The sequence below is a fragment of the Lissotriton vulgaris genome, chromosome 5 (assembly GCF_964263255.1).
Source record: "Lissotriton vulgaris chromosome 5, aLisVul1.2, whole genome shotgun sequence".
Classification (NCBI taxonomy): Eukaryota; Metazoa; Chordata; class Amphibia; order Caudata; family Salamandridae; genus Lissotriton; species Lissotriton vulgaris.
The window spans coordinates 182,536,635-182,549,272 of record NC_141693.1 but is presented as its reverse complement, the minus strand read 5'-3'; the positions used below and the strand labels follow the sequence as shown (position 1 = coordinate 182,549,272).

The window sequence follows — 12,638 nt, the reverse complement described above, 5'->3', positions numbered from 1 at the left end:
CCTTATGAGAATCAGATCCCGCTAGACATGTATCTATTTCGGTTTTACAGTTTGCAGTAATGTCATCTTGCAACTGGGACACATTTATCTTCCTCCATTTCAGAGTGACACCCTGATTTTTGTTATACTGAATAGGTTGTTCACAGGACCTTAGCGATTCATGTGTCGGAACCCAGAATTGATAGAATTAGAGGATTATGATCACTGGCAGGATTTGCTACCACCTCCAACTTATCTACATGCTTTAGAAAGGTGCTTGATACCAAAACAAAATCAATTGTACTCATTTCACCCCTCAAGCCCTGAAAGGTCGGTAAATGCAGGGTCTCTGGTGGGGACCAGGGGTCTACTATACACAGATCATTAGTTAGGATGATATTATTCAGGGCGTCCCCCTGCGGCGTGTGCCTAAAATGGTTTAGAGGCTGAGCATTCAGATCCTCTAGACCACATACATTCGATCCTGCATGAACACAAAGTGTACAATTAAAATCACCAACCCAGATAAGCGGAGAAGAAGGGTGCCTGCCACGGACTTTAACCAAAGCATACTCCAGATCCTGAATTATTGAGGTATCATGCCCATTAAAGATGTTATAGTACCAATTAATTAATAACACAGATTCAGGGAAAAGGTATTCCAACAACAACACTTGATACCAGTTTGTTTTTACCAGTGACGAGATTTTGGGATCCTGTAGTTTTATAGACAAAGCAGTCAATATTCCACCTTTGGCCCTTCCCGATGTAGATGGAACAGCCGGGACAGCAAGTGATTGAAAGCCCTCGATGTCACACGTGGTCCTAGACCATGTCTCTTGTAGACACAAGATTTCATGAGTTTTCACAAAATCTAACCAAATCTCATCCTCTAGCTTATTTGTAATTCCGAAGATGTTCCAGGACAATAAGGAAATTAATGAAGAGGAAGGTGAAGGCCCTTGCGTTTCATCACTATTTCCCGAATCATCTCCTACAACAGTAGTATTTGGGTTAGGCAATGATAACATATTTTGTTCATGTCCCTTGTCTATGTTGGCCATTGGCACGGCAACAGTCCCCTTCTGTGAGTGTCCAGTGGTCGCATTTTCACCTTCAAAAGTATCCCGTACTAAATTACCATCATAAATACATGTCCCTTGGTCTTCTTTTATACTCACCTGTCATCAGGAGAGACCTCAGCGCTGCACCTCTTAGTCCAGCACCAACCCTGAAAAGTAATTTTAACCGTACTTACCAGCAACCTGAAGTTTCTTCCATAGGAAACCATTGACTGTTTTTCGGTGAAATTTCTTCCAAGTGTCGATTTTTGCAAACTAAAAATATTCTTTAAAAATCGTACCAACTACCAAAACGTAATTACTCACCTGTTTTAGATAGAGGTCCCAGTGTTGAACCTAGGAGTCCAGTACTGGATTACATAAGTAACCTGAACGTACTTTACCTGCAATTTGAATTTTCTTTCACAGGAAACCATTGACTGTTTTTCTGTGAAATTTCTTCCAAGTGTCTATTTTTTCAAACTACAAATATTCTTTAAAAATCGTACCAACTACCAAAACGTAATTACTTACCTGTTTTAGATAGAGGTCCCAGTCCAGTACTGGATTACAAAAGTAACGTGAACATACTTTACCTGCAAATTGAATTTCCTTCCATATGATAACATTGGTAATTCCAACTGGAAAAGTTTCTAAGTGTCAACTTTTAAAATACAATAATATTCCTTAAAAATCACTACTGTAACCAAAACGCTTTTGCTTAACCGTTTACAGCTCATGTCCCGGGACTGAATCTAGGATCCAGTCCTGTGGTTAGAAAAGTAATCTACAAAGTAACTTACTGCATTTTACCAGAAATTGCCATAGAGCTCAATGTTGCATTGTGTTTGAAATTGTGTTGCCTATTGCAACAAACTGTAACTACAGCATTCAAAAAGTCTATTGCCTATTTGAAAACTATTTAACTAAAGTAACTCCTCCTGAGAAAGTATATTTTTATACCTTGCTGGTTCTAAAATAAAACAATTATATATTTTGATACAAAACAATTGGCCTAGAGTTCAGTTCTTGAGTGTGTGTGAGACCATTTGCTGACTGAGTGTGTACAACAAATGCTTTACACTGTCCTCTGATACTGCCTTACTGCTCGACCAAGCTACCACTTTAGAGAGTAAGGTTATATCTAACTTAAGCCTCAGCCAAACCTCTGGGGACTGGGGACTCTATACACTCTGTACCTTACATTGGTCCAGTATATATAGAGCCACTTTCCTACACAGATGTTATGGAGAAGACCACAAACATGGCAACCACTATAGGTATCTGATACTCTTAGGTCAAAAGGCAGCAAATGCAGAATTAGCAGCATTAAAAATAATGCTAAAATACAGAATAAGAATATAAACATTTTCCAACAGTCAAACTTGAATAAATAAGTATTAAACTACTAGGAGTGGGTGAGCCACTGAAAGCGTAAGCCAGGTTCGAGCTTGAAGCCTGACTCAGCTCACAGTCCTGTTGGTCCCTCGAGCCCATATGGAGCCACGTTTTCAAGGGGGTTCTACCTGCCACCATCCCTCTAACCAAAATGTGGCACTACGGCCATGATAGAGAATTTGGAACTGGGGAACAAGGTGCGAGTCTCAGGGTAGGCTCAACAATCCAGTTATTCTGAGCAAATTACTTAATATAACTGTGTCTATAAACAACAAATGTGATCTTTAATAATGTAACCGGTGCTCATGTAATGTGCTCCAATACTTTTTAGTTGTGTTGTGCCATATAAAAACTGCAGAAAAATGCCCAAAGAGGTCAAAACAAAGCTTCAACATAAGGAAAGACAAAAAAGATACACATTTACTGACTGATTTGTACAAAGTGAAGGCTGAAAACCTGGATACATTGTGGCTTTCCAAAATAAATTGGGTGATCTTAAGCAAATATTTTTTTTCACCAAAACTACTTATTCTTCATTATCCAGTATGAAGTAAATATGTGAGTTGAAACAAACAATTGTACAAAAACCTATTGTGTTTTATTTAATAGAGTATAACGTTGCTCTATAAATATGTGCGTCACATACATGGTTTACATGACAACTGTCTTGGCTCCTAGTTCACTAACGGTTCATGTTTAAATACTATCACTTTCAGTAAGTAATTCTCATTGCAGTGCTATAGCGTGGTGTATTAATGTCAAAGCTTCTACATATTAAATACACTTTTTTGAATTCTGAAGTAACATTTTCAGGGCTCTGTTTGTGTACTGGCTCCTAGTGGAGCTGCACGAGCTAAGAAATTAACAGGGAGAGCCGAGCTAATGGTCTGGATCGGATATTAGAGCCCATGTACAAGTCACGCCCTAAAAATGGTTGCTGTGTGAACCATACAAACATAACGCAAAATATGGAAAATTGTTTCCAAATTCAACAACATGCAGAAGCTTTGCCATTAATACTTTGCAGGTAGAAGTCCTTATTAAAAGTGATGGTTTTAAACATAAACCATTATTGAACTAAGATGCAAGACAATTGTAAAGTAAATCCAGTAGAGGTCCAGACTATTATAGAGTAAAATTATAGCCTATTAAGTCACACACAATGGGTTTTTGTACATCTGGTATTCTGAACTCACATATTTGAAAGTGCTTTCATACAAAATAATGAAGGAAAAAAATGTTTTTGAGAAAAAAAATATGTCTAAGATCACACAATCCAAACAGGGAAGCTGCTAGTAAATGAGAATCTATTTTTCTTTCCTTATGTTAAGGATTTGTTTTTACCGCTTTGTCTTCTTTTATATAGCGTGAACTCAACCTGAAGGTTTTGGAGCGCTTTAAGTGACACAAGCCCATCAGTCATTGTTTATAGGCATGGGGAGATTGATTTGCCCACAATCACAGGATAGTGAGCCGACGCAGAGACTGGTTCCCCAGTTCCGAAGTCGACAGCTGTGGACATAACACTACATCCTGGGTAGAGGGAGGGTGGCAGACAGAAACCACATGAAAACTCGCCTCCTTATGGGCTCGAGTTCCAACAGGGCATTGAGCTGCGGCAGAGCCAGGATTCATGCTCAAGCTTTCAGAGACTCACCCACCTCTAGCTCTAAGAGCTGGACCAGACCCATGGCTCAGCTCTCCCTGATAATTTGTTGGCTCTCCCACCTCTATAAAATACTTGATATGCACACCAGTGGGTAAAGGTTGGCAAGTTTTGTGTCGTTTCATGGCGTTATGGCACCAAAGAGACTAACACAGCTGGAAAGATGCCCTTGGGCACAGAATTTTAGTGCAATACTTCTAATACTAGCATTTTGTTAAGTGGAAGCAGTTATTTTATAAATTAAGCACCGCCATTCCCTATACTTCTGCTATCTATGTATCATTTTATATTCTGGCAAATATAGGAAATTCACGGCTTTTGCTTACCTGAGCCTGTTTTTCTCTTCTGGTTCCATCACCTCGACTCCTCCAACAGCACAAACCCAACTGCAGAAAGCAATCAGGAACACCAACATTGCCGGGCTCCATGGCCAGCATGGTGTGCCTCTTGGGGTCCAGCTTCTCCTACCTACCACACTAACTAAAAAGACTGACGTCAAACCCACCGGACCTACTCTCCAATAATCACGAACATTCGGGCCATTGGCCCACTGGGTCACTACACTCCAGTCCATGGCTGTACCCTAAAATGTGTATTCTGTAGTGTCTACTAATTCGGACCATGCTGTTACCATGCAGACCTATAACAACCCCATACTCCTACAGCTGTCAGAACATGAAAAATATGCTATGGCTACAACAGACAGGAAGAGCTCCTTTCCCGATGACTGTCCACAGAACATTTCTGCTACGAATGCCATTATAAAAAATAACGCAACATTGTATGCCTGTAGTGGAAAATGGCTGTAGTACACTGCTACCCTTCCTTTATTATCTGGCTCAACGGTTCTTCTGTGTTTAGGTCTCTCTTCTAACACTGACCCCGCAGTTTTTTCGAACCAGTCTTTATACTAAGTGCAAAATCTTTCCATCTGCCTCTTGGTTACCGACTCCCTGCCCATTACCTTCGACAATTAGAAATGATAAAGGTTCCACCGATCGAAGAACTACAAAAGTGTATTCGTCTGTTTTCTAATTCCAGTGAGGTACAGCGTCTGGCTGGCGCTGTCACACCTGTCCCGGTTTCTTTCCTTACACCTCTTGTTTTAAGACTTCCCTATCAGCATCCCTCCACTGAGACCTTCCAATCTGTCCAGGTGGGTCCTTTTTACGTGGCTCGCAGCTGTCAGTGCCCCTTTCCCTACGTTACTACCTCTCACACTATCCTTTGTTCTCACTGGTGTCTTTTCTCCAACTTTAAGTTGTCCTTTGCACTAATTCTGTCGTTCCAACCAGCCAGCCCATCTCCACCCTGAACCTCGTACATTCTGAATCTTCGTCTACAGCTGTCTATGCCTTCTTTCACTACTTCCAGAAATACCTCTCGTTCCCTCTGAAAGGAGCCTCCCAGAATCGATCTTGTTCTTTACGGTATTTGCCGTGCAGACTGTGACTCTGCTTCCTGTCTCCCACTCATAGCTATTAGTTCTTGCTCCCTTCGCCGAGCTCTGCCATCTCCTGCTGCCTTGCTCTCAGCTGTTTTCCTTATCCTTCTGCTATGGATTGCTACTGCCTTTCTCCCTCTTCATCCTATGCCGGGTCTAGCTGTTTTGTTAACCTCTATCTCCGCCCCTTGATTTTTTCCTCTCCCTTGTCATCAGCTGTGGCCCGCCCTCTAGGACCAGGCTCATCTCTTTCCTTCGGTTGTTCAACGGCAAAGAAGTGCTCACTAAGGAGGGTCCAAATGAAGTTTCTTCACTACACCCCAATGACGGCCAGAAATGTAATACAACATCATAAAAATCCTAGATTATTTGCGGAAGTATATTTTGAAAGCAATCGAGCACTTCCGGATCTAATTCTGCAGGTATAGAAAACGGACAAAGATAAACGTCAATAGTATTATCTCATAAGACCCCCGGGGGTACCTGCAATACAACTACCTCAATTGTTTATATTGTATTAGTAAATATAACTTATTGTTATCTGTGATATTTAGTAGTAGCTCATTTATTTACCTGCCTCGTCTAACATCATAATTGCCGAAAATTAAGGGAATTATGTTCGTTGATGCCTCCGAGATAAGCCAGGTAAAGCACCCCTGGGTTAACCACAAGAGAATACTCAGTAACCTTATGATGGCGGCCATCATGGAATGGGGTCTTAAACATTTTGTAAAGACTGGATTTGGCTGAAACAGAAAATTTCCCGGAAATTCCGGTTTTAAAAAGTGCAAAATAAATCGCCATTCAGTTGCGGTAACTCATGTCCCTGGCAGCTTTGAGAGATGTCTGCCGAAGGAATTAAGTACGTCTGTGACATGGTCATCGAAGCGGTGACAGTGATCATGGACCCGGCCACCAGCCTCCAACGGCGTGCCGAGGCCCAACAGTTCTGTGATGAGTTCAAAGATATTGCCGTGCTTCGTGTCCCATGCAGTTTGAAGTTGACTGAGAAAACAGAAAACACCCATGTGCGACATTTTGCCCTTAAAGTGTTACAACATCACGTGAGTGCCGTCATGGTCGACGTTTCAACGAATGAGGGAATGCGCTTTAAGGACAGCGTTATGGGCCTGGTATTAAATGGCACAAAACATATTTTGGAAGAAGACCTCTGTATTAAAGAGGCTTTGGTGCGTGTTGTGGTGCAGTTAATTCGATGTAACTGGCCGAAGCGTTGGCAATACCTATTGGCTGATCTGCGTGACCTTTGCCTAAAAGGGGGTTCACAGGCTGAGCTTGCTATGCTCATCTTGCTACGGTTGGCCGAGGATGAGGGCACCCTAAAGGGTGTCGAGATGAGTGGATTAGGTCATGCCCTACACAAACGGATCCATGGCTTCTTGGAAGTGGTGCGTACTTCACTAAATCACAGTGTCGAGAAGTATCAACGTTTGAAACAGGATCAGATCTCCACGTCGCAGCTTCAGGAGCTCTGCCGCATAATAACAGTTGCCATCAATACTCTGGCACAGTATGTTAAGTTGGCGCATTTGGAATTAATCACCCCTAAGAACTTCCAGCTCTTGGATTCCCTGTGGTGCCTACTAAATGATAGCGATCTGCAGCTGGAGGCAGCAGAGGGCCTACTTGTTGTGGTGAATCAAATTGGGAAACTCTGTGACAGCAAGCCACTCCTCGTCTTGTTCGAAAATGTTGTCATACCGTACATCTTCAAATTCCCAGAAACAACAACTGGGGAAGTGCTTACGGAGAGACGCTATTTATTCCTAAAAAAGCGGTGCCAACTCCTCTGTGCTTTTGGTGAGCAGCTCTGTCATACAATTCATTTTGAGAATGTGCCGCCTACCTTTGGTAAATATCTCGAGGCTTTACTTGATTTCACAGTACGTAGCCCCCATTACTTACGTTACTTAACCCAGAGCACGTGGAAGAAGCTTTTTAGCCACAAACACATATCCCATAACCCTCTTTTGCTAACTGTGCTCCCAAGATATCTACTTGCCACAAGAACAAACTTGATGATGGTATGCTTCCCTTCCAAAAATTGTAGCCGTATTTGTGAATATTGTCGCTTTGATTTTCTCACTGATGACCATTTTCATGTTTTTTTAAAATCTTTTCGAGAAGTGCAACGGAAGGTGATTGGCTTGGCATGCCGTCTTGACCCGAATACTTGTTTCAGGATGGCTAGCAGGTTCCTTAAACACCAACTGTTGTCTCCAGTTGATTCTGTGTCCATAAATTCATTGACACAGGATGGCTTCTATTGCACCTCCACAGACTCCTACCATCAGTGGGAAGCAGTCTCATTCTTCATTAATATTATTGTTAAAAACCTTTCCAAAAATCTGCAGAAAAGGAGAATACCAGTGAATGAAGGAATAGATCTGCTCCAACTTCTACTGAGTTTTAAGACCAAATATCCTCTCATCTTGACTTGTGCTCCATTGAATATATGCACACTGCTGCCTTTACTTAATTTTAAAAATGAGTGGTTGCCTCAAGTTCTCAATAAGTTGCTTGAAGGTATTGAAGAGATCAAAGATCCAAAGTCTCATGCTCTGAAGAGTGGGAGAAGAGATGCCTGTTCTTGTGTTAATCGTATTTGTCGAGACAAAGCTCAGTTCCTTCTACCTAACTTTGAGATGCTGTTTAACCACATAAAGCAGTTGCTGTGTAATGAGCTTCTGCAGCTTACACAGATGGAAAAGAGTACACTTATTGAGGCCATGGTCATATTTATCAACCAATTCAAGGATTATCATTGTCAGAAAGTTTATTTGGAAGAGCTGATGGCTCCAGTCTCTTCATTCTGGCTGTCTAATGAGATGCAAAAGGTATTTGCTGACCCGGAAACACTGGCCTCATATGTGTGTGCCGATCTCCAGCTCACAAACACAGCTGTTGAAAGTGACCTGAATCTAAATAGTTCAGAAATAATCCATTGTGTTGCCACGATTCTTGGAGTGTTGCGGTGGTCATGTTGTCCTGCTGATGTGGAAACAGCTAAGACTGGGGGATTTGTTGTTGGTGTTCGGCCCAATGGGGAACCAATCTGCCGCAACCCATGCAGTGAACAGATTCTAAAACTACTTGACAATGTGTTCGTTCTTATAAAGACCCAAAATCTGCTTTATTTGCCAGAGGTGGTGTCCAGGATGGGTAACAAACTAGCAGAGGTCTTAAGTATACCAGGCTTGGAGAATACTTCCAGCCTAGACATTCCACAACCTTTGCTGTGCATTTATGACCCCCCAGAATACAAAACTGCACTAGAAAGAATGCAGGGATTTTTCTGCACCTTGTACGCTTTCTGTTTCAGTATTTTGGGATATGGCACATCGTCCCTAAATCAGGATTTCTTCAGCATTAACAACCTTTCTACCCGTCTTCTTGAATCTGCCTTTGCAAACCTGGAAAACATTCCAGACTACAGACTCATTTCCATGGTTCGTGACTTTTTGAAGCCTCTGGTGGACTCCTGCCCTCCCGAATTCTATCAGACTCTCGTGTCTCCTATTATGAGGACTTTCTTACCATTCATCTACACAAGACTAACTCATGATTGGAGTACCATTGAGCAGAAGAACTTAAAGAAAACTGCATTCGAAAATCCAAAGTTGCTGACAGTTTTACCAAAGCAAGTCATGCTCGTGACTGAAGAAGCCATGGAGTTAATCATTCATTGCTGTGTGTCTTGCAACGATGAAAACAATGTCATTGTTGATGATATTGTAACTAAATTTCAGACTGAATTGCCCATAATAAGAGATGGTTGTAGTGTGAATGGAGATACTACTGCTGTCACAATTGAAACTGGTGATGTGTGCATTGTACCCCATGAGGAGATTGAAACAGGTGATGTGTGTATTGTGCCCCATGAGGAGATTGAAACTGGTGATGTGTGTATTGTGCCCCATGAGGAGATTGAAACTGGTGATGTGTGCACTATGCCCCATGAGGAGGATGATGACTCTATTTGTGTTGCTGAATCAGATGATGATGACTGTGCATGCATTGATGATGCACCTACCAATGTTTTATCTGCAGTGAATGATGGCGCTTGCAAGGTATCAAATCAAAAGGCAGATACCAATGCTATTGCTGCGAAATCTAATGTTTCTGAAAAATCTGCAGTAGGTTTCTTTTTGCCCAGTGTGAGTGCAGTTTCCCCGACTGAATCCACTACCGTCATTTGCCATTTGTTAGACGAGAATGCAGATTCCAATTTCAGGGCTTCAGAATCTGATGAGGGTGAGGTAGCAGCGGAGCCACCTTCACTGCATCAGCCTACAAAATCAAAATACCCAGAGCTAACACCGCTGGGATTTTGCTTGATGGAAAACGAAGACATTCGCTCTGCCATACTGAACACATCATTCTCCTCACTTTTGTGGAAACACTTAATTACCTACAAAGTAGTAATTCGTCTCTGCTGGCCTGTGCTCAATTACTCTATTTTGGAGCCACTACACGCTGACTCTGTAGCATATTATTTTACAATGGTGCTGAAAGGCTTACAAATCCACACAGTTGATAGTTTTAAGGGCTATGCTTTCGAACAACTGGCCTTCCACATCTATAAATCTCTGCGTCCTGGTTACAGTGATTTGTATAAAGTGATGAGGCAAATCCGTGGCATTAACTTGCGTGGTTTGGACACGTTTGATCAGTGGATTCTGGATACGAAGGCTCAAAAACCAGACCATGAACTTCAGCACTATTTCAAAGGCTTATTACAAGGGTGTACTCTGAAGCCATTTGGTAAAAGGAATCGGATTAAGGGTCATATAAATATTCCTTTGCATCATTCCATGAAGTTAAGGAAACGCCTCCATGCCTACATAAGGTCAAGGAACGGTAAACCTTTTACCAATTCAATCAAACGTAGATCTCTGTCATGAAGCAGACGAACTTCAGTAAGACATTGAATATCCTCTTTACTCTTAGGCGTTTGCAAATGATTTATATATATATTTCGTTTTCTAAGAGTAGAAATTATTCTCTAAATTAAAATTTTCTGCAGATGGACATTACAAACACTAGAACATGATTAATGTATATTTTATTACATATTTTTTAATTCTGTTTTTCTCAACCTTGAATGTCTTTTTTTTTGTGTTGATATGGAGAAGTAATGTATGCTGCGTTGAGGCTAAGGTAGAAACCTGCTCCCAAGTTGCAGGTTAGTTTGGGATTAACGTTTAATAAGTAAATTAATTGTACTGTTGTAGGAATTGTTCTGTTGAGGAAAAGTAGAAAGATTTGGATCCTTTCATCTTCTGAGTGCAGCCACATGAACCAAGGTCATTTACTTAATAAAAAAATGCCATATGATAAATAAGTATATAAGTGGCAGCTCAAAATACAGTTGCCTCATCTGTTGGGTTCTATGTTTTCTATGTAATGCTTCTCGTTTGGAGGTCGAGTAGTCTGGTTGCAAAAGACCTATTGTCAGGTTACCAAGAACTTACACTGTGATTTTTGTATCCTATGGGGGTGGTCTGAAAAAAAATTGTCAGGGCTGCTTCGGGTTCCCAGCCCGGCCTGGTCTGTGTTGCTCGCTCGCACCCATGTGGTTCCCTCTCCCGTGCTATCTCTTGTCTTTTGCTTCGCTCTTCTCATCTTCTTTCCCTCATGTGTGTTTTCTCTGTGCCCTCCAGCCTTGTGTCCTTCTTTCCTCTCCCCCAGTCCATGCAGTCACTTTTTGGGAGGAGGTCGGGTATCAAATTGCTTCTGGCCTTCCTGCTTTATAAATAAAAGTGCTTTCGTACTACTTCATTTTGATATTTTTTTAAATGTTCTGATTCATCATTGGCACCAGTGTTGCATGCATGCTTTACGATAGTTGCGCACTCCTACGAAATGGCGCAGTGTCAACACACCTTTATTTTGGCCTTTTGTTTATGCTTTACAACATCAGCACTTTTGGCAAAGCTGTACAGCATAAACTGAAGACAGTGGCAAAGTCATTGGAGCTCAAAGGCGAGACATATTTGCTTCGTCAATGCTTATTTCATTTGTAGTGTTGTCTGTAGCACCAGTTATATCACATTGTGGCCACTTCAGAGTGTTTTGATCTACTGAAAAGGTTGCAAATATATAATTTTTAGTGCTGGGTCGGTATACAGAATTGAGTGTGGGCTAGTATCAGTAATACGTGTTGAAGCATTTTTAGGAAAGCAGGTTATTTCCAATGGTGAGTGGAGATTGTTCGGAGTACGTTAGGAGCAGGAAGCAGTTGGAGCCGGGAAACCTGGTATACTTAGTCACTGTAATTCGCCCGTCTAAACTCTCACTTAAAGACTTGCTAAAAAGTTCAGTATTCAGCAGGTTCCTTAGTAGTAGGTAGTACAGCCGTGTGTGTATGTATGTTCTGAGAAAATTATCAAGTTACACTCTTGGGTTTCTCCAATTTTCTAGCCATTCACATTTCGTCTGGCAAATATTAAATGCACAGAATGGAGATTCTTCTTTGGAACGTACTGGGCAACCGTCGACATGGATCACGCTTTACTTCTGGAATGCTGGGTGCATTACATTTAAACTTATTTTTGGCTTTTAAAGGGACACTGACTGTTTTGAAGGCAGACTTAAGGCATTCGCAGTATATCCTGTGGTTGGTAGGGAACACCTGGCTGTATCAAGGGAGACACCGCCTTTCATGTTTTCTGGCCAGGGTTCTAAATGCTGAATGCTTGGACTGTAGTAGTTTGTTAGGACTCCCTTAGTTTCTTCACATCACCCGACCAGAGCTTTGGTCGAACAGTCATCACTCAACCATGGGAGGTGGTGTAAAATTTGCTTCTATATAAAATACTAGCTACAGTATCAGCCAATGAACATCGCTATCCAGTCAGAGAAACGTTGTTAATGACTGAAAAAAATAGTTCAAATGGTGGGATACAGAGGTTTCTAGCTCTGCTGGTTACCGAGGTCCGACATCAACCAGTTGCACGAGATAACAAATATTGGAGCTCTTTCTTATGAAAGGACTAGGCCCCATAGTGATCTGATGGAAACACTTGGGACCCCTAGGCAGCTGGTCTTTGGATAAAGCACTATTGCT

The 12,638-nt window shown here is 41.6% G+C and overlaps 1 protein-coding gene and 1 pseudogene across 2 annotated transcripts in view; one reads left to right on the top strand and one right to left on the bottom strand.

Annotated features, from left to right (window-relative positions):
- LOC147710431 (ER degradation-enhancing alpha-mannosidase-like protein 3) overlaps nucleotides 1-5,921 on the bottom strand; it is a 353,737-nt gene extending 347,816 nt beyond the window's left edge. Inside the window, exon 1 of the mRNA XM_086921118.1 lies at nucleotides 4,431-5,921. Coding sequence (XP_086777244.1) covers nucleotides 4,431-4,678 — 248 coding nt within the window. The 5' untranslated portion in view covers nucleotides 4,679-5,921. The remainder of the gene's footprint in view (nucleotides 1-4,430) is intronic.
- Nucleotides 5,922-6,353: 432 nt separating this feature from the next.
- On the top strand, nucleotides 6,354-11,350 carry LOC147710430 (exportin-5 pseudogene; annotated as a pseudogene). The gene has a single exon (XR_015295863.1). The product of XR_015295863.1 is annotated as an exportin-5 pseudogene (transcript).
- The last annotated feature ends 1,288 nt before the right edge of the window (nucleotides 11,351-12,638 follow it).